The 26,336-nt window shown below is 49.1% G+C and overlaps 1 protein-coding gene across 1 annotated transcript; it reads left to right on the top strand.

Annotated features, from left to right (window-relative positions):
- Positions 1-1,177: 1,177 nt before the first annotated feature.
- Positions 1,178-16,206, top strand: WEE1 (WEE1 G2 checkpoint kinase). Its single transcript, XM_069623665.1, has 11 exons — positions 1,178-2,171; positions 6,028-6,236; positions 9,547-9,613; positions 9,732-9,904; positions 10,180-10,301; positions 10,409-10,555; positions 11,404-11,499; positions 11,707-11,792; positions 13,762-13,932; positions 14,036-14,181; positions 14,553-16,206. The coding sequence occupies exons 1-11, from the start codon at positions 1,599-1,601 to the stop codon at positions 14,704-14,706; spliced, it is 1,944 nt and encodes a 647-aa protein (XP_069479766.1). The 5' UTR covers positions 1,178-1,598; the 3' UTR covers positions 14,707-16,206.
- The last annotated feature ends 10,130 nt before the right edge of the window (positions 16,207-26,336 follow it).

The raw sequence follows: 26,336 nt of genomic DNA, 5'->3' as shown, positions 1-26,336 counted from the left end.
CCTTTATGCCTGTTTGGAACAGGCCCAGAGGGAGGCGCAAATCATGGCAGGGTCACTTCTTTAGGTGTGACCGCCATGGTTTAACCTGCATCTGTCACGGTTGCATTCCAATTCACCTCTACGAAGAGGGAAACACTTTTTTCCCCCTAGCATGTCACTGAGACTCTAAGGCTGTAACAGAGAGATAGCAGCATCCTCAAATAGTTGTTTGGCATACTGTATTGTGGCAGCACCTGGGAACGTGGAGCTTTCACATGGCACATGACTACTAGCCCTGACATGCGCAGCTATGATTTGTACAAGATTGTAGTAGAGTCATATAAGTCTGTAGTAGCAGAAGCATGGCAATGAACATGTTGGTTCAAACGTGGCTTCACTGGTCATAACAAGGCAGCACCCTAGTTAGAAGTATTATATCTAGGTTAATACCAGTTTGGTATTTTATTACATTTAAGCTTGTATATGCCTTTACACCGTCAGTGATTTCAAGTGATTTCTTTGTGGTTAAACGTCATGTGATTTCATGGGATGTCATCAGGGTCAAATATTGTATGACATCCCTTCCTGTGATGTCATTGGGTGTGTGTTGTCACTTCTGCTACCCCTGACATTTTGGTGGATATCTCTTGGAAAGGAGATACAACGGTTGGTGCATGAAGCAAAGGAACTCGGTGGCTAAATGCATTATGCGAGATACGGGTGAGGAATTGTGGAGTGAAGTCCATACATGCCAACCATCCCGATTTTTCTGTCGCAAATGCTGCTATTTTTGACTGTCTCACGCATAAAATATCATTAACTATTTGGGAATGTCATTCTCCCACTTCATGTGATATAATCTGCCTCACATGCGATCCAAAACACTGCCATGTAAGAGAGAAATGAGTTCAAGTAGCATAGCTTGTAAGGCTCGACCACCGCTTTGAAAGCGGAAGTCTTGGCTTCTACCAGCCCCACCCCTTTGGACCTCCGCCATTCGTCGGAAATTACAACTTGCCATACGTTGCTCCAACAAGAGAGAAGTTTGAAAACTGCGCCCCCAAGACCCCTCCTACCTACAGTAGATCTCCGCCTCCACTTTCGCGCCAAAAAGAAACGTCATACGCACCACACGCCCATCACGTCTGTGCGTCAGCCTCCTTTTGAAAGTGGCCAGTGCAACATCATTGGTTGGAACAAAAATCCCACGTGATGCGCAACGGTCGCGGGAAAAGAAACCTCTATCCTGGACGGGAAGACGGGTGTGTGACGCAATAAACAAACAAACGGCTGAGCCAGATCTGTTCGCGTGCGCTCCTCCCCCGGTGATTGCGTTATCGGATTCTGTCCACTCTACAGGTGGTGTTTGTTGTCCGTGATTGAGTTACCGCCCGCTGTTTGGAATACCAGCTCTGTTGACAGCAGCGCATTGAAAAAGCGTTACTGCATCGGGGCCGCCATCTTGGTAGAGGGAGCGTGGAGGTGCACTCTTCAGCGGGACATGGCATTGCCTCTCAGGAGAAGCTCAACGGAGAGAACGCAGTGTGGCCTCTGAAGCCGCCTGGGACCCGCCCCCCTGCCTTCCTATCGTTTCTGTGACCGGGATCGCGGCTGCAAAGATGAGTCTCGGTTTCGGCCGCTGTCGGGCCTCCCCCGTTGCTGCCCCGTCCATCCGCCAGAAGCTGCTTTTTTCTCCAAGCGATGATGAGGACGGCGGAAGCAGCACGGGAGAAGATTCGGCCTTCCAGGAATCGGATTCCCCGCAGTGTCGGGGAGCACCGGATCGGTGCTCTGTCGGCCTGGGGGAGGAGGAAGAGGCTGGCGAAGCGGACTCATGGGAGGAGGAGGGCTTTGGTTCTTCGTCGCCCGTTAAATCGCCCCCGGATTATTTCTTAAATGCACTTTCATCTCCTGTCAAATCCCCCGGACAGTATTTCATGGCTGGTTCCCCGCTCTGCTTTATGAGTGGGTCATCGCCAGTTAAGTCCCCTCGGAACTACTTTATGAATGGGGCTTCACCTTCTCCGCTGCGGGCTCCAAGCCGGACCGACTCCCCGCTTCGCTCTCCCCGCAGTTGCTACCGGCGTGAGCAGCGTGAGGGCTCCAGTTCCCCTATTCCAGACTGCCCGGGCACGCCCCCGCATAAGACTTTCCGCAAGTTACGACTTTTCGACACCCCTCATACCCCCAAGGTGAGTGAACAACATGAGGGCTCTTCTGCACACAGGTATCTTTCCACCGTAGGTGATACTAAAGCGATGCTTTCCAGCAGGAACGTGTATGTTTTTTCGAAAATAGAATGTTGTGTGCAGAGTAAGGAAATTACTTTTTGTGGCAGAGACTTGTCTCGTTGCTAACGAACCTGCTGTCTGTCGTGGCTTCTCGGTTGATAAAGAGGCAAAGAGTTGCAGTATAGTGAGCCTGCTTGAATGGTGAGTGTTGTAAGTCAAGTCTACGTTACACGTAAATTGAGGCTCCGCAGATGTGGCGGTACGAATCGCACGTCACAACGGTTCCACTACACGGATGCCATCCCCATGGCGGCTACTGGGGCATGTCAGTAGGTTGTTGTGAAGTTGCACTATTGTTGGTGTTGCGCACGGTAGTGTGTTTTTTTTTTTTTTTTTTTTTTTTAGCCACCCGCGTGAAAGAGCGTGTCAGGGCATGTCTCTGCCGGTTTTACCGAGATTGTGTGCTGGCCATCTTGCAAGTAACGTTGCCGTAAGGCCGCGTTTCTATTGGGCAGCCTATACCTCTGGTTGACAGTTTGTCTTGCTTTATTGTCATGGTAGTTTAGTTTCAAGTAACAATGTTCCTTGTATGGCCCGATTCTGGGAGCAAAAGTGCTGGCAACTGTTCAGATCGTGCGTGTATCTTGGACATGCCTGGTGACCCTGACCCCCGCTACTGCTGGGAGTTACCTTTTCACTAGCTTTTAAATCGGTGCACTCGTGAGCCGCTGAGGGGACACTTATGGAATGGACTCAAGTTATTTTTTAGTGTGAGTTACTAGCCAGTCGCAAATTACCTGCCATGGCGCAATTCACCAGTGGCGAGCGCAGATTTGTAGGGGTTCTGTGTGCCGTGGAATGCTGCTTTATTGCCCGCGTTGCGATTGTACTTGGTCTCTCGACACTTGAAAGTAGTTATTTTCTTGGTGTGCCCGCTTCTTTCCCGTGCATAGTCGAGCGCATGGTGCCAACCCATCTGCCAACTGACTTGGGGAAAGCAGTGCTGTGCTACAGGTGTTCTTATTAGTCTGGTGAAAGCTCCAGATAAATTTGGCCTGTTTGAGCACATCATGCAACCACCCAAGACACTACATCTATTGCCATGAGTTGCCTGGTCTACCGTCTAGGGGCCCCATTGCGAGTTCTATGGTGCTTCTGGAAGTAGTGTTGCCGAATTCTGGGCTTGTTCTTGAAGTGATACGTTTACTCCCTCCACTTAACTGCACAGAATTACCAGTCACGATGTCTACCCCAAAAAAAACCTAGGGTTGTAAAGGGCGTTGCACCATACCACCTCTCATAATCCAGTGGTAATGCCACGGGTACAGGTGGCGGCAACGATACAGCCAGGTCTCCTAGTGAGCCCCTAGATATTGACATAACAGTAAGTTCTATTCAAATTGAGCTGCACTTTCCTTAGACCGGCTCTCATTCATATCGATGTTTACGCAGTTAAAGAACATGCATCCCTCCCTCGATCATATGCTCTAAATCAGTTTGTTTTGTCTAATCCCCATTTCTTATCGACATCACAGCCTTGATGGGCGCGGCATCACCATTGATTCACGTGTGCAGTCAGTCACTCCCCCTTCCATGCTAACACATCCAAGACCAGGTTCTTTGTTGGAATGCAAGAAACAAAACAAAAAACCTTGCAGTATTTCGACCACGCTTTTTTTTAAACTGCAATGAGCAAATATGCCATGTAGTCGCACATTCAATGTTCGAATTTATTGAGAAACTTTTATAGCAAAAATGCTAGTTGGCATGCATGAGTACAAAAGATCAATCAAACATAAACTTTGCTATCCAGACAAGGTGTGATATCACCTTGCCGGAACTTCACCACTGATCAAATGTACTGAATGAAAAGAAAACGACCAGGCTTCCTTGAACTGGTATACAAATGCAGTGGTATTTAAATAGACACTCTTTTAATAGACACTCCCCGCCCTTTCTCTGTAAAACGTGGCGAGAAAGTGAATTAACGCCTACGCGTCTGCTTAGATTTAGAAAACGTGCTTATTGTCAAATTCGTGTTAACGCGTTGTAATCCCATCATGCCAACTCGAGTTTCGTCGAACAGTGTGATGAAGACATGGCCTTCAGGAAAGGAACAGTATAGATGCTGGTCAGAAGCTGTGTCAAAACATCTGTAGCCCTGGCGTGCCGAGCTCTCTTTTTAGTACCTGTCCCGGTACTTCTGCAATGTATGTAGTGCGCTGGTTCCTGCAGTCTGTCCTCCCGTTTCAGGCGCTCGGGAAGTTAATCGCGTTACTCTCCTCAACTGCACAGCATAAACGTGCTGTAGTGGATGGTTTGACATCTCGGCTGTGTGCACCCGCACTAACGGGGATCAAATGGTGATCCACCCCCCCCCCCATGCCATGATTATTTCTCAGTCTCATGTACTTGACCTCCCGTCTGTCATGCTCTACTCCTTTCACCCTTTACGCCTCCTCCCTCTGAAAACTCATTCTTTTGGGTCACGCCACCATGATCAGTCACCGAACTATCAATCCCTCTTTAATTTGCTCCTCATTTATAAATCCATCAATGGGTGGACGCACAACTCTTAGCATTCAGTCTGACCTGTTCTTGATACTACCTGCACTCTTCCGCTGATATTCCTTGGCCACGGGAATATCATTTGTCTGTGTTTTAAACTACATATATGAAGCACCTCTGAATCTACAAAGATCTCCCTTGCTGTCACACAGGGATACTGATATGTCTATACCGATCTTCAAACTGGGTGGGGCCTCCCTATGGGGAAAGGATTTTCAGCGGGTAATGAGGAGAGGTGTAGCTCTTTGAGCCCCTCTTCATCACCCTTGGGGTTCCCACGTTTAACCTCTGCACGGATCTGACAACACTTACAAAGTTGGGCTATGGTTGCACGCAGGTTTACTCCTTTCTGAAAACAATGAAATCGCCTTCGCCTTGTAGTCTGCATAGGTAGGGGGGCTGTGAGGCTCGCACCTGGGGCCAATCTGAGCATGCTTAGCATGACTCCAGTAGATACCCCGAGCCACTTGATTCTCCAAGCCAACTGATGCTATTCAAACGTACCGGTGTTTAGCCTTTTAGGACGCATCTAATGTTCCAAAAGTCAGCAAACTAGCATACGCTTTGCATTATGATCCCTTTACGTAATGGACAGACTTTTAGTTTGTGAAATGCTCATTCTCCTAATGTGGTGGGTGTGCTGTTTGCTGCGACTGCTCCAGATATATACTCTGGACAGTCCAGAGCGAATATTATGTATGATTGAATTGGCTGTAGACCACCCATAAAGAGACTGGCTGGCTATGTGACGCGCATTCCAACACATCAGTATATTCGGCCTTGACGTGATAGATTATTTATAACGCGCTTAATACCCAGAGATTTCTAAGCGCGGATCCAGGGATCGAACCTGTGGTGCTCCGTATCGTCTTGCTTCCCAGGCGAGCACGTTGCCTACTGAGCTATACTCCTGAGATGTGCTTGGCTGTTTTCTACCTTGCTTGTTTCTCTGAGCAACCGTCCTGACTCAGTTGTGCTGTAGCTCACTGACATCTGTTCAATTGTTAGTATTTTCAGCTGTTTCACTGAAGGACGAACGGTTGTATGTCGTGAAGTAGCTTCTTTAGTTTTCTTGTTAAGAGCACCAAAATCACAGGCAGAACGCTTAATTGCCTAGCATCTCTGCCACCTATAAATACCCGTATGGCCGGTGTATTAAATTGGCGTAAAATCAAAAGACGCTTAGTCAATTTAAATAACATTTTTCTTTACATATTGAAATGTCTAACGGTTTTTTTTTTGCTTGCAGAGCTTGCTCTCTAAAGCTCGTGGAATAGGCTCAAATTCCCTCAGAAGCAAGGGCGGGTCTCTTTTCAAGAATGTAGACAAATTGGAGCGCCAGGACTCTGTCACAAACAAGACGCCCCAGGTTAATATAAATCCATTCACTCCAGATTCTGTGATCCTTCAAGCAACAACCGGGCAGTGTCGAAGACGAAAAAGGGGGCACAGGAATGGGTAAGATTTGATTGTTTTGATTTCGTGTTGCATGCTATTGTATTTTCTCGAAGGTGTAGGGACCACGCTGCATAGTCATAAAAGCACGAGACAATTGCGAGGATGGAAAATCCAGCCCTTGATGATGTGGTACCGTGCCACCAACCCCTGGCGGGGAGAGCAGGGCCATCGTTTTTTTTTTTCCTTGCCTGTGGTCGGGTTGGGAGGACAGTTCTAAAAGGGTTGGGTTGTCAGTGGGGGTGTGAATGGATTGGTCCATGCAGTCTTGAGGTCTGCATGCCCAATATCTGTTGTGCCTTTGCTTTGCAGACTCTGGATTCGTTGACCCTCGTGCAGAAGGTGTCTGCTCCGACTGGCCCACGACAATATATTTGTGCTTGGGTACTAACACTATCTCCTTCAGGTGGCTACAGGTGCCAAGCAAACCTGTACCAGTTTAAAAATATATTTAGGGCTTTTTATTGTATACCGGTCCAGCGAGGAGTGCAGAAGGGGGGGGGTGGGGGTTCGTTTCTTTCGACGAAATAAATAATTAACATTTGATGTGACCTTTTTTGTTGAACAATTGGTAAAATTAAGTTCAGACCATTTTATAGTAGGATTACATTGTACACTTAATTTTGTGGATATCTGTAAGTACTTGTTGAAACGGTATGGGATATTGCAAAATATATACATATTAAGGTTTGTTTATTTTTTTCCTTTGTTGCACCCAGATAGCTACAGTGGGTGCATTAACACATTGTGCTGTGGACCTGCATTGTCACTTATAGTGCCCTGTCCCCATTTGTATGGGCTCAATGTGCTTTGTGGTTGGAACACGCCTGGTGACCGTAGTCCGTGTGCATTTTGCCTGGTTAGGACTTGGGTGGGCTAACTCCAGTAAGCATGAGGCAGGGCACGTGTGCTGTTGGTGGTGTAAGATAGAGTGCTAGTGCTGGAGATTGGATGTGTGTCCAGCTAGACTGACATTTTTCGTAGTTGCTGCTTTATACTAATGGCATAGTTAAGGTAAATCGAGTTTCAATGTGAACGGCTGTACCAGAATTGCGTAGTCATTGCTGTATTAAGTCCATGGATGGGTGGCCGTACCTGCGGCTTATGTCCACAGGCGTGGTGCCGGGTCTACATACCTTAAAACTCAGAGGCTCTTCTCAGTGTCGTTTTTCTAGGTCCAACGACATTGTCTGTTCTCGCCAGATGTGGTCTCTATCCTCTTAGGTGGATGAATAACTATTAGCCCCCTTCTTTGGCCCATTATTCCATCTGCCACCCCAATTCAATAGTTTCTCAGAGGGATTTGACTGGTGAGGCATTTGACAGGCTTTTGCTGTGTGCGCCCCTTTCAAGGCCAAGTCAATGTGGAGTTCTCGGTGCAACTTCTTCAATCTGGTAGGGCTTATATCCCCTAGCCAATGGCTGAATCTGCCTCAGTTGCCCCAGTTTTTTTTTTTTTTTAGAGCATATTGTGTTGGTTGGGGGCGGGGGGAGCATGCATGAACATGTACTGCCACCTTCCTTGCCTCTAGTTTTAAAGCAGGAGTGGTGCTTATCTTCAGAATGGATAGCTGTGTACATCCCTACTCACTCTTTCGAGTGCCTAGTTTGCAGACTCTCTCCCCTAATTCTTCTCTCACTATGGGCATCTTCTGTCAGCCACCAGGACAGTCCACTCTCTGGTCTGACCTGGCCTTTCTCTCGACTAATGCTCTCTCAGCCTGTGGCGTTCCCCAGGGATCTACCTCTCCCCCTGGTTCAACATCTACATGGCTGCCTTGGCACGTGTCATTGCCACTTTCACCTCCAACTTCCAGCGTTATGCGGATGACACAGCTATCTTTCAGGCTACCCTCAGCCGCCGCCTCTTCGTTCATATCGGACTGTCCACTATTCAGTCGTGGTGTGCTGCACGACCTCTGCCTCAAATGGGACCACTGCTCCCACTTTTCCACTTTCACTCTGGCCGGCCTCCCTTGGCCCTGCACCCACATCCTCCTGCGAGGCAAAAACCATGGGGTTATGTTCGACTCCACTCTCCTTCTGCAACGTCTCTAAAGTCTTAACTATCAGCTAACCTCCTCGGAGGTACTCTACCTTTCCCCCAGCGGCTCACTGTCTCCAGAGCCTTGGTTCTCTCGAGGCTGGACCATTGCAACAGCCTCTTCCTCAACCTCCCCTCTTCGGCCCTGCACTCTCTGCAACTCATCCAGAACAGAACCGCAAGCCTTATCCTTGGCCTCAAGCCCAGGACCGCATCTCTGGTGCTGAAATCCCTTCCCGCTCCCCCTGGCAGCAACGATTGAGTTGAAGATCCCCTGCATTGCCCACAAGGCTTTCTGGGGCATGCGACCTACCTACCTGCAACGCTGCCTACCCAATACTGTCCCTCACGAGCCCTGCGCTCATCTACCTCCAACCTTCTGCAAATGAGCCGGTTCTCCATGCAGAGATTTGGCAGGCGATCCTTGTCCTCAGCAGGTGCCTCCCTCCTGGAATAGCCTCACTGCTGACCTCTGTCTTGAGCCTGACTCCTCAAGACCATCCTCTTTTCCTTTGCTCTCCCTCCTCCCTGCTAACCTAGCTTGCTCTATTCCCTCCCGCATCTTCTTTACAGCTGGCTGACTGGACGCCTAGTGTTCTGCAGAGTCTCACCGGTCCTGGGCACCCCTGCCAGTCCTCTTATCGCACTTGCCTCGGGGCCCCTCACCTTCACAGCACTTACAAATAATCCAATAGTGGGGCTCTGTGCACATACCCCCGTCTCCACCGTGTGGGTGCGCTTGGATCTCCACGTTACTGTCCATGCACTTGCACGATGCAAAGGCAACCCATGTGGCTGTTCTCTGTCCTTGCCCCATAATTTGCACTGGTAAAACTGCAGAATCAGGTCAGGCTTATTTGCTTTGTCTCCACTGTTAAATGTATTTTTACGCACTTACTCTGCCTGTGCAGACTGTTTATACTCTCAGAATTTCAAGGACCACGCTTGTTTTTTCCATTTTTTTAAAAAAAAAAATTAAAGCAGATAGGTGGCGCTGAGGTAATAGTTCAAACTGGCAAACTCATTTAAAATGCAACTGTCTGTTCCAAAACAACGAAGCAGCGTTTTTGTTTTTCCAAAGGCATGCTACTGGGTAAATTCATAGAATGGATTAAGTGTTACATAACCTGCATTAGATTATCTTCAGTGCTCTATGCTTTTAAACATTTTTGTTTTTTGGATGAATGCTGCATTGCTACTTTTTTCAAGTATCCCCCTTAAGTGACCCACGCGTGCAAAGTGTTGATGAAAATAACCTGTATTTTCCAGCTCCTGTGATGACGACATGGAAGCAAGTGAAGGGGAGCTTGAAGAGGAAAATGTCAGACCTGCGAAGGTAAGGTTTTTTTGTGATGGACTTGATAGAGGTGCTAGTTAACTGGAGAGGTGTTTTTTTTATGGTTGAACATGGAGTTAATTTGGGGGCAGTGTATAAATCCGGTCTGTTCTTCCAGCGAATAACCATCACAGAAAGTAACATGAAGTCTAGGTACACGACTGAATTCCACGAGTTGGAGAAGATTGGCTCTGGTGAATTTGGGTCCGTGTTCAAATGCGTGAAAAGGCTAGATGGGTGCATTTATGCCATAAAGCGGTCGAAGAAGCCCCTTGCTGGCTCGGTTGATGAGTGAGTATGAACTTTTTGTTAGTTTTTGTTTTGTTTAGTTTACCTTAGAATCGTACCTTTTCAAACCTTAGGAACCAGATTTTTGTAGTGCTCAGGGTTTTGTTGGTTCCTGTTTGTCCTGTAAGTGACCAAAAGTCTACCAACTGTTTCTGGCTGTTCTATCGCAAATTAGCTTTTTTTGTAATGTAGATGGGGTTATATGATTGAAGCTAGTAAGAAGCTGAACAATTTTCTTTCCAAATCTCCTTATTCATTTTAAAACGTTGTTTTTCCAGACAAAATGCTTTAAGGGAAGTTTATGCCCACGCTGTCCTTGGCCAGCATCCACATGTAGTCCGGTACTACTCTGCATGGGCAGAAGATGACCATATGTTGATACAGAACGAGTATTGTAATGGTATGTATTTTTTTTTCCTCTTACTCGATTAACAGCTTCATTTGCGTAATGTTGACAAATGTTTTCAGTCAATTGTTCGATTCTTCATAATTTTTCCTTTGCTATAGGTGGAAGTTTAGCTGATGCCATAAGTGAAAATTCCCGTAATATGAAGTATTTCACTGAGTCGGAGCTCAAAGACTTACTCCTGCAGGTGGCCAGTGGTCTTAAATATATTCACTCCATGTCGTTGGTGCATATGGATATAAAGCCTAGTAAGTTCTTTCTCAATGCAGTGGTTGCTTTAGTAAGGCAAAACATTGTCACCCACCACAGTACATGCGAATGTACACTTTCTGCATAGTGATTCTGCATTGTTCTTGTTAATATGGGACATGTGCATACTTTCGGTTATTTTCATTATTGTGGTACAATCAGTTAGGTTTTACATCTGTGGCAACGCTACCTGTTTCTATTTTTATTCAAACTAGCTATAGCACACTGCCAGTTTTACCTACTTGAGACAAATACACTTTTTAGCAACCCCACTTAGGACATAATTGACTGTTTGAAATCTGGCATGATGTGTGAAAGCGGCATACTGCAAACACCAGCCTGTGGTGCAGGTCGACTGGTCTGGTTCCGACCCAACGCATAGCCTAGGAAACTTCTTTAATGCTAGACTAGTGCAAAGTGGGCCATTGCACAAGTAATAAACATGCTGGTGGCTCATCAATCAAAAAGGGCCTAAGCAGTTGACGAGATCCACCTTTTTGGCTTCAGTGGTTATACCTCATACCTCACCCCCCACCTTTTCTGGCACTTTTATTGAAAGTAGGATTATGAGGCTCCATGAGAGCAGTACTTGGCAGTTCCCTTTTGGAAATCGCACCTGGTTCACTTTGCGACATGTTGGGTCCTGCTTGTGTGTGCGTGCGCTCTCCCCACACCATCTATTTTTCATGAGGGAAACTTATAAATTAATTTCACATTACTTCTTTTTGGAGTTGGTGCGTGCATTGTTTACTGTATAAATGTCTCATTGGTCAAAGTAGAAATGCTTCTGTGCTAAATGTCATTTCAACTTGTTAGTGATACCAATTGAAATCGTTTCTCTTTTTAGGTAATATTTTCATCTCTAGGACATCCATTCCGAATTCGGCAATGGAAGAAGTTGACGATGATTACTGCTCCTCTGGCAAAGTTATGTTTAAAATAGGTATGTAGTATGGGGTATGTAGTATGGAACATTTTGTGGATCTTGCTTGGGTGTCGAACATTGGGTTAGTACATTTCTGTTTGTTCTTCGTGCTGCTTTTATCATTTGGGGGTTGGGGGAGGGTGGAGGGGAGTTTCTCGGTTAAACGCATGAATCGTTATTCTGTTTTACTTGGTAAATCTGGGTACCAATCCTTTTTCTTCATAGGGGACCTTGGCCATGTTACTAGAATATCCAGTCCACAAGTAGAGGAAGGTGACAGTCGTTTCCTGGCAAATGAAGTTTTGCAAGAGGTACAGATTTTTTTTTAAAATTTGTTTTTTGGTAGTCAAAAAATGCGCAGTCGCCAGATTAAATTGTGTTCTAGTTTAGGTGCCATCTCACTTGACTCTCCAGATGTTTTGGATTGCAGGCATATACGTCCAAAGTATCTTGAGCCAGTGCTTGCTGCTCTGGCTTCTAAACACTAACTGGTGTTATTGCACAATTTAATGGCCCTGTTTATTGCTCTGGATCAAGAATTAGTCATCCCAGTCATGGTCGCCTGAAAGGGCTTCTGTCCCAAAAGTCGGTGGAGCCTGCTTTATTATGAAGTTTTTCATAATATATCTTTTAGTCCAGATCGCGCATGCAAGCCAATAGTTTAAACATATTGGATTACTCTCTTTTGGGGTCACTAACTGTAACAAGGTTAAGGGTGTATAATTTGTCATCAATGTTGGATATATATACACTCACCCGAGTGTAAACTGGCAAGTTCACCTTCGCTTTCCATTTATTTCCTCTCATAAGTCTCCACTCCCACAATATTATAGTGTGATCTGCTTTTTAACATTGTTGATATATAATTTTCTTTGCTCATGTTCGATTATTAGCAAGACTGCACCCTAAGAGCCTAAGCCTGTTCTTGGTGACCTGATGTAATGCTTCCTGCTTCCACAGTTAATGTGCTAACAAACTTGCGTGCTGTTCTCATGGTCATGAACACATCTATAAAGAGCAGGATATATGACCACCTTCCATACTATGTTCTTTCATACTTTTTCACGCTTTTAAACGATAGTTTTAAATACTGCGCCCCTATGCTCTAATCCCACTTTGTAACAAAATGTACATAGGAAGGAACTAAAAAATGAGAAGTCAACTAAGCGGGTATGGGAGTCTGGCCCTAAACACATGCCCGGGCTGTATGTTTTGTAGAGAACACTTTGAAGGAGCTGGATTACTAGGACCCGATTTGCTGTTGGTTATCCCACTCGCCCTTTTAAAAGCAGGGATCCAGGGGGGCGGCAGGGTGCCTTCATGTAGTGATTGAGGCAGTTGTTTTAATGAGTGCTTATTAATCATCATAGCATGACCTCCGGGGTTAAACGAATGTTCACGAGTCACTCATTGACCCATGTGCCCTTAATGGGTCGACCTATATTTAGCCAAATTGGACCTGTTTCTAAACAATCCTAAATTGTTTTTTTTTTCCTTCTTCCTTTTATTATTCTTCCTTGAAGCCCATTTGTGAATCTTGAGTTTCCAAGGGAGCTGTGATCAATGTTCTAGGCCAGGCCACCGAATACCTGACTAATAGTCCTTTACTATTCAGTCACTAGGCCTGTAGAAAAGAGTTGGTGCTACCAAAGGGGTTTATGATGTCTGGAAGGGTTATGTGGCAGCTCTTAAACCATGATTGTGCACATAGGGTGTTGGAATGTAGAGACTTTCAGCCGAGTTATTCTTCGATCATGTGCATTTGAATTGGAAAGCAATTTGCTTGAAAGGTGCAGTGGCAAATGGGGTGCGACGGGGTGGCTTAAAGAGCACAACAATGATTTGTATTGTAATTTCTTCGGCCTGGACACTAATTTAAAATGCGGTTGGGTTGGTTGCTTCTGGTTACGTGTTTGATTGCGACGAGCAAGGGCGTAGCCCACTAAACCAAAATTGCAGTGATCGAGTTGTGTTTTTCTGGCTATGTAACTGGTAGCACAGGAGAAGTTGGTTGAACTGCCTATGTGATCTGAATTTGGTTGAGAGTAGACTGCAAAGAAATTAAGTTTTTTTTAAACCTCAGATGATTCACTTGAATAGGTTTGACTTATTGAATATCCTATTCAGTGCTTGATGAGCTATTTCTCTCCATAATAGATTTACATGTGAATTCTGCCCCATCCAATGTGGACAGTAGCCATAACTAAAGGCATTAGTATTAAACTAATAAACCAGACTAATTTCATGAGATCGTGAATGACCTACTATTCTTTCTTTCAGGACTTCACTCATTTACCAAAAGCTGATATCTTTGCTTTGGCGTTGACTGTGGTGTGTGCGTCTGGGTCTGATCAGCTCCCTGCAAACGGTGATCAGTGGCATGAAATCAGACATGGGAGGTTACCAAAAATACCACAAGTGTTAACCCAAGATCTCTTGGATCTGCTCAAAGTAAGGCTGATGTGAGCTGTGTGCTATGTGAAGTGTCTGGACCTGTGCAAACTAATTGCCTGCTGGCTGGCCTCTTAACACTTTTTTTTTTTCCCTCCTTCAGAGTATGATTAATCCAGACCCTGAAAAAAGACCCTCTGCTGTAGCCCTAATAAGGCACCCTGCTCTATTGTCTGCTGCCAGGAAAAGTGCAGATCAACTACGCATAGAACTAAATGCAGAGAAGTTTAAAAATGCGCTTTTGCAGAAGTAAGTGGAATGTCGTCCTCCCACCCCTCTGGTTCAGTACTCTCCGGAGAATAAAGGGAGACGGCGTTATCGGTTACAATTTTTGCTTCACGTTACAGACAACTGTTTAATTGCAGACGAGTTGGAATTTAACGTTTGACATAGTTGCAAGCAGTGGTGGTGGGAACAATTTCAAGCCTTTTTTACTTGGACTCTGGACCTTTTTGGGGGGGGGGGCTTTTTCACTTTTGTATTGACGAGTATGGGCATTTGGGATGGGTTTGCAGATGTTGCGAGGTAATTTTGTCCTTTTTTTGCAGTAGCACTTTTGAGGGAGGGTTGCGAGATTAATGCTCTGCCGAAAGTATAACTGTTTTTGCATTTGGTTTCAGGGAATTGAAAAAGGCTCAGATTGCAAAAGCAGTAGCAGAAGAAAGAGCACTCTTTACTGACAGAATGACGACAAGATCAACGGCACAAACGAGTCGAACCTCTCGTTTAATTGGGAAGAAGATGAACCGCTCTGTTAGTCTTACTATATACTGAGATGAGCAGATGCCTAGACTTGAACATTGGCGCTTTGAAGCAGCAAGACCGATATTAAGATAAAAACAAAACTCTTGGCAGGACTCAGTTTAGAAGCCAAGATTGGATCTGTTTTGATATCCTCTTTCGCTTTTTTGTTTGAGGACTACACACACCTAAATGTTGGTTCGTTTGACATGTGGACTACAGCATACATCTGTAGCAATTGACGAAAGACTTAATTTGGTCTGCTCTGGGCCAAGAATGTTTACCTCTATTGGGGTAGCTGAGGCAGGACGAGCTGATAATGCAAGTAGAATACCATACAACATGGTAAACCTACCGGTGCTTCAGTGGATTCAATGTGTAATTAAAAATTACATAATCTGGATGAAGCCCAACTGAAAGACAGTTCGCCTCTATTAAAATCGGCCTTTATGAAAGGCTGTTGCCTATTGTGTACAATTGATGTGGTGGGATGTTTTTCTTGTTGCAAAGTTTGTCACCAAACCTATCCAATTATCGTTTATTTGATGATTGTGCAAGCTTTGGACCTAGTACATGGGACTTGAAATCTGACCAGACCTAGCATGAAAAACCTTTACATGTCCACTTAAATCCTCCTAGTACTAACCACTATTGTGGTGTTTGCGACTACTCGTTAGAGAATATTTGACAACACTGTATTCATCTCCCTTCTATCCTATTCCCTATTTTACTGGAAAAAGGTGTTGGTCACCACAAATTGGATAAATCCTTTTCTAAAATGTTAAGCTTTGCGTCAAATGCAGTCGATACCAGACTGCACCCTCTGTGTTGTGAAATGTTACTTGTATATTCAACTGAGAGCACTTTGTTGGCATTGTGTAAGCCAAGGGGTTCACCCATGGTAATACTTGCCTCGTGATATTGCTGCTATTTTTTTTTCTTTTTGCATTTGCTGTAAATATGTAGCATTAAACAATCATTGTTAATAGGCTTTGTTTGGAGAAAATTATGTGAAATAAAATATGCTGCTTCAGCTGGAAGTGGCATTTTTTCTTCTGAAGCTAGTGCATTGTAAAAATGCACCTGTTGAACTGTAACATTTTAGTACAATGGTACTATCCCGATTTTTTTTTTCGTTTTGTCAAAGTTATCAAAATGTTCCCTTTTTTTATACTATCAGCAAATGAAAGGTATTTCTTTGGGTCTGGTCGAAGTGCAACAAGGTTTATTGTATTTAAAAATTTCCCGTACTGATGTTTGTGGCTGTTTTCATTATGAAGAATGCAAATTGGACTGATTAACTTAATGTTACAAATTCACTGAACCTTGTTTACCCCTGTCAAAGTATTCCCCCGGCTTTTTTAGAGCTATATTTTTAAAGACTTTTAAGTAATTTTCTTCATCTGCTGACGGGCACATATGGTGGACAAATGTATCAACGGTCTGATCCTCTTAGAAACCGAGAACTCCATTCTCAAACGAATGTTAAAATATTCATCAGTTAAAATTAAACGATTTGATTTTTTAACAGAATGTGTTCTCCATTTTTACTTGCATATTCAGGCATTCGATTTTATTAGTCGAATGCTTAAGTGACAATTCCCGGCATTTAAAACCAAACAATTGAAATGCTGCTGGCCCTTTTTTTTTACTTGTGCATCTTTTCTAAACTGGACCGTAAGATCTAAAGTCTGGTTACACTTTGTTGGAACAGCTTATTTCTAATTAATGTTAAACTGCAAAGTTAATGTTGTTGTTCTCTGCTGAAGAGTACACGCTTTTATTTTTGCAAGCCAAAAAAAGCGTACTTTTTAAAATGGTGCTTTACAAATTAGCCATATAAATCTATTGCACAAGTACATCGATTCTGAAAACCAATGTAATCCATCACTAGACTGCTTTCAGTTCTATAGCAGCACTCGAGGCAGCGAAAAGTCAGTGTAAATTTCACGTAATTGACATTATCGTTGTTGACCTCATCCTGACTGAAGTTAGGCTAGTCTTACCCCTTCTCCAGTCTCCTTGGGTACATATTTGCTGGAGATGGGTTTCATTTTGTGGATCGGACTGTGTATCGGCAAAGATTCTGCTCCCAACCTTTGGTCCTTAATCCACTTGCTACAGCCTCCTCATTGGTGGCGTCTGAATTCTTCACATGGGGACGGTAACGTAACCTTTGACAGCAAAAAGAAATGAGTTTCCCCATTAGTGGCCCCAGTCCCTTTTCCAGACTGCATTGGGTGTTTTGCATGCCCCATTCTTTTTTCTTTTCAATTTCTCGCTACCAGAGCCCTTGTCGAAGTTCTGCTTCAGGGTCTGATCATAAACTGGCCCCAACTGTCTGATGCATCCCAGGGCCACTGTGCCCTCCCTCCCAGGGCATGGCACATGCCCCCAAAATTAGACGATTGTGTCAGAGCCTGCATGCCTGGTTGCCAGCTTGATTCTGACAACAGGCCTCAGGCGGCCCCATCGCCCTCAGAATTGGTGGATCAGTGCGGTTCCAGGCCTATTCCTACGGAGCTCGCTTCAAGCTGGAGGTTGGTGTTCCGCACAGGGCTGCCTATATTCCACTATTGCCCGGTCTGTCTTGACGGTTCCTCGAACTGCTCCGACCCAGAGGCGTGTTCAATCTACAACAGATTGGATAACAGCTGAATTCTAAACACCCCAGGGGAATGGGATAAAACGAAACTAGACACTGGATCTTCCGCTTGGGGACACTTATCTGCATAAATGAGAGAGAACAAAAAGGTGAGTATGATCAGTCTACCTCCACCTCCTGAAACCTAACCCATGGAAAGTTCTATACCTAAGAACTCTGCTGATTACCAAGAGGAATAAGCTTATACCACAGAGTAACTATAAGAGTTCAATAAAGTCTCTCTTCTTCTGGGTTCTACTCATCTGGGGGGGGGGCGTTGTATTTGCTCTGCCGTACCAATAAACGACCCCCTTTAAGCTCATATGCAAGCATTTTTGTTGCACTACCTTACCAACTAACTGCTCTCTTGGAGTTTGCGCGCCTCTTTCGTTTTCTGGAGTTGGAGGTGCTCATTTCAGCCTTTTCTGTCACATAACTAGTCTGATGCACGTTGTGGGACCACAACTCCTAAAATGTAAACATTTTGCTATCTTTAAAAAAAGGCATTTATGACTTAATTAGCATGCCAGCTGAACTATAGCGTGAAAGGAATCTTGTGTGGTTAAAAAAAAAAAAAAACAACCTATGCTGTATCAAACTGGTTAAGAACAGGTCCAAACAAGGGGGAAAGGAAACGGTCACGGTGTGAAAAAGCTGCGCAGCTCACGGCATGAATGAAGAAGCTGAAATGGAAAATAAACGCATCTTCCTCTGTGTCTTCAGGCATCCAAAAACTGCGCCCTCTGCCTCCTCTGGATGGTTTCATGTGTTAATATCCCCGCAAAAAATCGCCATACAAAAATATTGCCATATTTTTGTGGCGTTATTAACGCATGGAACCTGCGGGGGACAACCCCTGCATGATTTTAAAAAGAGCGGGGGGCACCCCAGCAACCCCTGTTCCCCACAAACCCTAATATCCCCACCAGAAATATGGCCATGGCCGTATTTGGCCACCATTATATACGGCGATATTTTTGGTGGGGATAATATTACCTGATACCCCTCTGGACACGAAAAAGCCTCAGCTTCAAAAGTTTGCTGCTTTGGGCAATTATAGGAAGTCAGACTACGGGAGTAAGTGAGTTATAACAGCCTGCAGTACTCTAATGCGCTAGCGTGAGGTAGAATGAAACTGACAAACTATTCGCAAGCCGGCAAGAAAATGCATTTCCTTATGGACTACCGCTCACAGACATACAGGCCGATTCATGGAATAATTAGCGCGGCGCAAGTGGGCAAAAACGTGCGAATCGCAGTGGAATAGCGAAAATCGCAGTGCAAGTGCGAAAATCGCACGAAAAGCAGCGCACGTCGATTCATGGAAGTCCGTGCGCGAGAAAACCAGCGGATGTGCGATAAAAAGTGCGCCGCGCACGTTGGCGCACAGGCCATCTAACAGCGTGCGCCAGGTCACAGCGAAAATCGCACAGGCCACAGCGAAATTCGCACATAGCGCGGCGCACGCAACAAAAGTAGGCGGAACACGGGCGTAAGACTCGGAATGGGGAACAACTTGCAAAAACGTGGGCGTCACGGGGGAAGTACAGGGCACAAGTGCGCGGAACGCCCACACGCTCGCCTACAACACGTATTCATGGAATAGAATAGGGCAAAAAAGCGCACGCTCAAACCAGCGCACAGGCACAAACACGACCGCCACAAGAAAGCAGGCGGTAGCGTCTCTGCTGCTGTAAGAAATGTGCGCCAAAAGGTGCGCCAACAAATAGCACCCATGTACTGCCATGATGAATGTCCTATACTGTGGCCCTCCTGGACAAATGACGTGCAAAGGGGTACCCACAAACAAGGACACGCTGACAAAAAATACGTGTGCGTGTATACCGGGGTGCGCGGGAAGTCTCTCACGCGATTTGGCCCGGTACGTGGATTTCAGGGGTGCGCGGGAAGTTCCACACGCGATTCCATCAGGGTACGTGTATTTCAGGGGTGCGCGGGAAGTCCCACACGCGATTACAGCAGGGTACGTGTATTTCAGGGGTGCGCGGGAAGTTCCACACGCGATTCCATCAGGGTAGGTGTATTTCAGGGGTGCGCGGGAAGTTCCACACGCAATTCCACCAGGGTACGTGTATTTCAGGGGTGCGCGGGAAGTCCCACACGCGATTACAGCAGGGTACGTGTATTTCAGGGGTGCGTGGGAAGTTCCACACGCGAATAGCCTGGGCGCGTGTATTTCAGGGGTGCGCGGGAAGTTCCACACGCGAATAGCCTGGGCGCGTATATTTCAGGGCTGCGCGGGAAGTTCCACGCGAATAGCCTGGGCGCGTGTATTTCAGGGGTGCGCGGGAAGTTCCACACGCGAATAGCCTGGGCGCGTGTATTTCAGGGGTGCGCGGGAAGTCCCACACGCGATTACAGCAGGGTACGTGTATTTCAGGGGTGCGCGGGAATTTCCACACGCGAATAGCCTGGGCGCGTGTATTTCAGGGGTGCACAGGAAGTCCCACACGCGATTACAGCAGGGTACGTGTATTTCAGAGGTGCGCAGGAATTTCCACACGCGAATAGCCTGGGCGCGTGTATTTCAGGGGTGCGTGGGAATTATCACACGCGATTTGGCTTGGTACGTGTATTACAGGGGTGCGTGGGAAGTTACACACGCGATTAGGCTGGGTGGGTCCTCACAGGTGTTCCCTGTACACCCTCCACGGCCCCTGCAGGCAGCCCACAAAACAGGGGACTACCCTGCACACCTGCTCATGTCCCCCTGCACCCCCACCCCCCCAGTCACCAGGGGCACCCTCCACCAGGCCCCCACTCATGTCCCCTATCACCCCCACCCCCCCAGTCACCAGGGGCACCCTCCACCAGGCCCCCACTCATGTCTCCCACCACCCCCACCCCCCAGTCACCAGGGGCACCCTCCAGCAGGCCCCCACTCATGTCTCCCACCACCCCCACCCCCCAGCATCCAGGGGCAGCCTCCACCAGGCCCCCACTCATGTCCCCTTGCACCCCCACCCCCCAGCAACCAGGGCCAGCCTCCACCAGGCCCCCACCCATGTTCCCCACCACCCCCAACCCCCCAGCACTGTGGGGCACCTGCCAGCAGGCCCCCACCCATGTCACCCACCACCCCCACCCCCCAGTCACCAGGGGCACCCTCCACCAGGCCCCCACTCATGTCTCCCACCACCCCCCACCATCCAGGGGCACCCTCCACCAGGCCCCCACTCATGTCTCCCACCACCCCCACCCCCCCAGTCACCAGGGGCAGCCTCCACCAGGCCCCCACTCATGTCTCCCACCACCCCCACCCCCCAGTAGTGCAGGGGCAGCCTCCACCAGGCCCCCACCCATGTCTCCCACCACCCCCACCCCCCCAGCAGTGCAGGGGCAGCCCCCACCAGGCCCCCACTCATGTCCCCTATCACCCCCACCCCCCCAGTCACCAGGGGCACCCTCCACCAGGCCCCCACCCATGTCACCCACCACCCCCAGCATCCAGGGGCAGCCTCCACCAGGCCCCCACTCATGTCCCCTTGCACCCCCACCCCCCAGCAACCAGGGCCAGCCTCCACCAGGCCCCCACCCATGTCACCCACCACCCTCGCTCCCCAGCAGTGCAGGGGCAGCCTCCACCAGGCCCCCACTCATGTCACCCACCACCCCCACCCCCCAGCACTGTGGGGCACCTGCCAGCAGGCCCCCACCCATGTCACCCACCCCCCCAGTCACCAGGGGCACCCTCCACCAGGCCCCCACTCATGTCCCCCACCCCCCACCATCCAGGGGCACCCTCCACCAGGCCCCCACTCATGTCTCCCACCACCCCCACCCCCCCAGTCACCAGGGGCAGCCTCCACCAGGCCCCCACTCATGTCTCCCACCACCCCCACCCCCCCAGTCACCAGGGGCAGCCTCCACCAGGCCCCCACTCATGTCACCCACCACCCCCAGCCACCAGGGGCACCCTCCACCAGGCCCCCACCCATGTCACCCACCACCCCCACCCCCCAGCATCCAGGGGCAGCCCCCACCAGGCCCCCACTCATGTCCCCTATCACCCCCACCCCCCACCCCCCAGTCACCAGGGGCAGCCCCCACCAGGCCCCCACTCATGTCCCCTATCACCCCCAGCATCCAGGGGCAGCCTCCACCAGGCCCCCACTCATGTCCCCTTGCACCCCCACCCCCCAGCAACCAGGGCCAGCCTCCACCAGGCCCCCACCCATGTCTCCCACCACCCCCACCTCCCAGCAGTGCAGGGGCAGCCCCCACCAGGCCCCCACTCATGTCCCCTATCACCCCCAGCAACCAGGGGCAGCCTCCACCAGGCCCCCACCCATGTCCCCCTGCCCCCAGGTCCTGACGATACACAATCATGGCAGTAATGGGCAGCATACCCAGCACAAACACCCAGGCAAGGATTGCATCCACCCACATAGTGAATGCAATTACATGACACAACCCCAATGGCAAGTATGTAAATGAACACATGTCCGTCAAACACACATACACAATGGCTGCAAGTGAATGTCAAAACCCATATCATGACATGTATGAAACCAAAGACAAAATAACACAAGTGGAATTAAAAATAAAAAATGTATTAAAGATTAAAAATAAGTAAACAAATCAAACATACAACTATGTGGATAACAAAATAAATGGTCCATGTCGGAGAACAAAAGTAAAAATCAAAAAAAGAAAAAGGAATACAAAAACAAATTATGACCAAAGCAATATCAAGTAGAAGGAAAAGAATGAAAAACCATTTCCACATGGTGAACACAATAATGAAAAAAAGAAAATGTTCCTTCAAAAAACAAACTAAATACAGGAATGTACCAGGGTCCATGAGCCCAACACCATAAAGGAAACCTACTACTACCTAATGAAAAAAATATATACAAAAAAGTGGCAATTGTCCGAGCGGTCCAAAATAATAAAAACAAATAAAGGAAACCTAACACTAACTAACTATATAACTATATACAAAGGCAGCGGGCAAGTCCTGCGGCTCACTTGTTGATGTTGCTGGCCAGGGCATCATCGAACTCCATGTCGATGTCCTGGAGGCGGGACTCTGTCCTGGCCCCGAGGTCTCGCAGGGATAACCCCATGTTCAGCTCAAACTCCCTGCGAGCTTCCTCGAGGCACTCAGCCCGCCTCAACGCCCGACGCATGGAGAACTCCGCCCTGACCATGGCGAGCTGCTCCTCTTCCGCCCGCTGCCTCTCCGCACCTATCCGCTGGACCAACTGCTCCCACACGGAAGACACCACCATCCCAGGGTTGCCCTGCCCTCCGGCCGATGCCTGCCCCTCTGATCTTGATGGCCCCGAGCCATGACGTCTCCCACGTCGAGCCCGCTGCTGCCTCCGACGCCACTGCCTCTGCCAGCACGACGGCATCCAGGCTGATGGAAACCACCGACGCCGTCGTGCACGTGCCCTGCCTGATGATGCTGTCACATCTTCCATCTGCTGGGGTCCAGTTGCTGTGTTGTCCACCCCCTGCTGGACCTCCGACTCCCAACTGTGGCAGGGATGGGATCCCCACCGAGCTGGCTGCATTGGTCGGGGCAGGTCCACAGGGGGCCCTGGTGGCATCTGGGCTGGAAGACGGCAAGGAGAACGACTGGTGTATAGCCTGCACAGAGGAGGAGAGGGCCGCCACATTGGCCAACACATGCAGGAAACCCCTGAACATGGCCGATCCCAATTGGGCCACGTCGGCACGGTGCACTTCGTGATGATGTGCGTGCTCCTCCCGGGAAGCACGCACGGCATCACGAATCACAGCCGTGCGCATCGCGACCCCAATCAGGACCTTCTCCGCACGGCCAGGGGTTCCCACGTCCGCAGGTGGAGGGGAGTCAGGTGACATGGACATCCCCTCTACCTGCGGACGGGCCTGGGACGGGGCATCCCTGCTGGTGCATGGTGGTGCACTCACAGGGTCAGGGACAGCGACATGCACAGGCCCCTCCACGGTGACCTGTGCTGCCTCCTGCCCCTGGCCCTGGACTGCACCACTTGCACCAGCAGGGATGCCCCCACCAGGCCCCATGTGTGCCCCAGTGGCGGCCTCCTCCTCCTCTGTGCAAACCACCAACCTGGATGGCTCCTCACCGTCTCCCACCGTAGCAGGCCCCTGTGGGGGCTCACCCACCCCTTCCGCTGCAGCCGTGGGGGCATCCCCGCCGCCTTGCTCCACAGTGCCGTCTCCGCCCTCTTCTTCACTAGCCGCTGCGTAGAGGGAGACAAAGAACACAAGCATCAGGGTACTGTACAATGGTCCCCTAGACAGGAAGCAATAGCAGATGACCACCACTGTCAAAGTACACTTCCATCATGTCCCTCCACAACACATGGGTCAGTCCAGGCAAAACACACACAGTAACAGGCATGCTGCATGCCATGGACATTTCCATGCATGTCCAATGGACTCTTGAAACATTCAATGATATGGAACTCACATGCATCATGGCTCATGCCTTTCACATGCACACACTTCACCTCAGTCACATCCATCTGGCCCCAAACACAACAAACACAGCGGATACAAGGGCAATTTGGCTGCTTCACTGAATCTGTGCATTGTCACACACATGTGTCAATCATCCATGGCATGCACAAGTCACAGACACGCAGGTCAGCCACACAGACATGGCTACCACATATGTACCTGGCATCAGCACCCATCCCTCACCCCCACCCATGTCCCGGTACAGAGACTGGCATGCTCTCATGTTCAAAATCTGCATAGGGGTCCCCATGCGGCATTTGAACACATGCAACAACCATGTGGGTCACACATCACTGGTTGCACATGCATTACCATGATGTCCATGCACACATACATGCATACATGGCCTATGGCACACATACAGGCAAGTATCATAGACCCAGCACACAGCAACATGCCCTGTGTCACACAGTAATGCTTGGACACTTACCGCTCAACTCCAGACGGGCCTCCCTCTCAAGGATCTGGGCGTGGAGCGCTGGGCGTACGCGTTCCAGGACCCTCATCTGGATGGAACTCATGCGGCCCCGGCCCCCCTCCACGAGGCGCCGGGCCTTCACAAGGGTCCTGGACCTCAAGTCCTCCCAGCGCTTCTTCATCTTCTGGACGTTGCGGGTTGCCACCCCCTCCGCGTTGATGGCAACCACACAGTCGGCCCAGATCCTCTCCCGTCCATCCTTGCTGGCGCGGGACGATCCAAAGAGGGCATCATACTGCCCCAGGACATGCTCCACCAGGACACCAACTTCGGTGGCAGTGAAGCTGGTGCCCCTCTGGCCTGGGGTTGCCACTGGTGCCAGATGTGGAAGTGCCCGACATGGCAACCCCAGAGGCAGGTGTGGGTGGGCAACTGGGTCCTGGGGCTGGGCTGTGGAGCGATGTAATCCCAGTCGGGAGTCTTCAGTTCCAGCAGGGGTGGACACAGCAACTGGACCCCTGCAGATGGCTGATGTGCAGGCACCAAATGGCAGGGCACGGTGGCAGCAGGCAGGCAGCAGCAGATGGCACGTGGGAGGCTGCTCGGGGCACGGGGGGCAATAACTCGGCCTTCTGGGCAGGAGCGTAGTCTTCCGTGTGTTTTCGCGTGGCCAGCTTGATACGGAGTGATTTGGCACGTGAAAATTCGGCACGTCAGCGTGAAATCCGAGGAAAGGCCCTTAGCGCGTAAGCACGCATACGCGATTCTATTGGTCCAGAGTCCCTCAGCGCGTAAGCGCGTATGTGACGTGACCCGCACGGGTGTTCCCCACCCAGCACGTGATGACGGAGCACACGTGTAAATACTGCACGTCAGTGTCATCGCGTGTAATTGGACAAAAGTGCGTGTACACGCGATTGGCCTATGTACGTGTATTTCAGGGGTGCGCGGGCACTTACACACGCAAGTACGTCAGCGCACCTGTATCCCGTTGTGCGTGTGAATTTCCACACGCTATTGGACTGGGAACTGGATTCCAGGGGTGCGCGGGTCACACGCTCGCCTAGAACACGCGCAAAGCATGAATTTGCGCACTTTAACAATAACAAGCCAGACGCCAGGATGAACATACCGTTCCTAGCAGCAGTGGCAGTGGGCTACCAAAGGAGGAGGAGGAGGATAGTCAGGGCCAGAATATTCACACCCAGAACCAGCCTTTTCGGGATGCCTGATGACCAGGTGTATGGAAGGTACAGGTTTCCACCACACATAATACTGGACCTGGTGAGTGAGTGGGAGGATGACCTCACATCACCCACCCTGTGCTCCCAAGCGCTCAGCCCCCTGGAGAAGGTCCTCAATGTACTGCACTTCTTAGCCACTGGATCATTTCAGCGGACAAGTGCCATAGTGGGTGGGGTGTCACAGGCCACCCAGTCACGCTGCCTACACCAGGTCTTGAACATCATCACTGCACGCCCATCAGTCCGCAGGCACATATACCTGCCCAGAACACCTGCAGAAAGGCATGCTGCCGCCCTGGATTTTTACGGTGTGGCACGATTCCCCAAAGTGCTAGGTGCCATCGACTGCACCCATGTGGCTCTACGTCCCCCCAGGGCATCTGAGCACATCTATAGGAACCGCAAGCACTGGCATTCCATCAACGTGCAGGTAGTATGTAATGCCAAGGGAATCATCACCTCAGTATATGCCAACTATCCCGGCTCCACCCACGACAGCTTCATTTACCGAATGTCCACCCTATGCCGGGACCTAGATGCTGGGCGGCATGGCGATACATGGCTGCTTGGTGAGTATGTATGCCACTGCACATGCATGCATGTTGGATACTGAGCAAGGTCACAACCCCACCAATGATACCAATCACCACCTCCACAGGGGACAGTGCCTACCCTCTCAGCCCCCACATGATGACGCCAATTCGGAACCCCACCACGCCACCCGAGGTAAGATATAACACAGCCCACATTACAACCCGGGGCATAGTGGAGCGCACATTCGGAGTGCTAAAGTCACGCTTTCGCTCCCTTGACCGTTCTGGCGGGCAGCTGTTATACGCTCCCCCAGTAGTGTGCAGGA

Source organism: Ambystoma mexicanum, chromosome 11 (assembly GCF_040938575.1).
Source record: "Ambystoma mexicanum isolate Mex_15411 chromosome 11, UKY_AmexF1_1, whole genome shotgun sequence".
NCBI lineage: Eukaryota > Metazoa > Chordata > Amphibia > Caudata > Ambystomatidae > Ambystoma > Ambystoma mexicanum.
Note: the sequence above shows the minus strand (reverse complement) of the source record. Positions and strands in the feature narration are given on the sequence as shown.

What these genes read in the sequence shown, in the direction of transcription:
- WEE1 (XM_069623665.1), top strand. Translation starts at nt 1,599, where the DNA reads ATGAGTCTCGGTTTCGGCCGCTGTCGGGCCTCCCCCGTTGCTGCCCCG. An exon ending in ACACCCCTCATACCCCCAAG is followed by an intron (nt 2,172 to 6,027) that starts GTGAGTGAACAA and finishes TTTTGCTTGCAG; the next exon opens with AGCTTGCTCTCTAAAGCTCG. An exon ending in CAAAGTTATGTTTAAAATAG is followed by an intron (nt 11,500 to 11,706) that starts GTATGTAGTATG and finishes TTTTCTTCATAG; the next exon opens with GGGACCTTGGCCATGTTACT.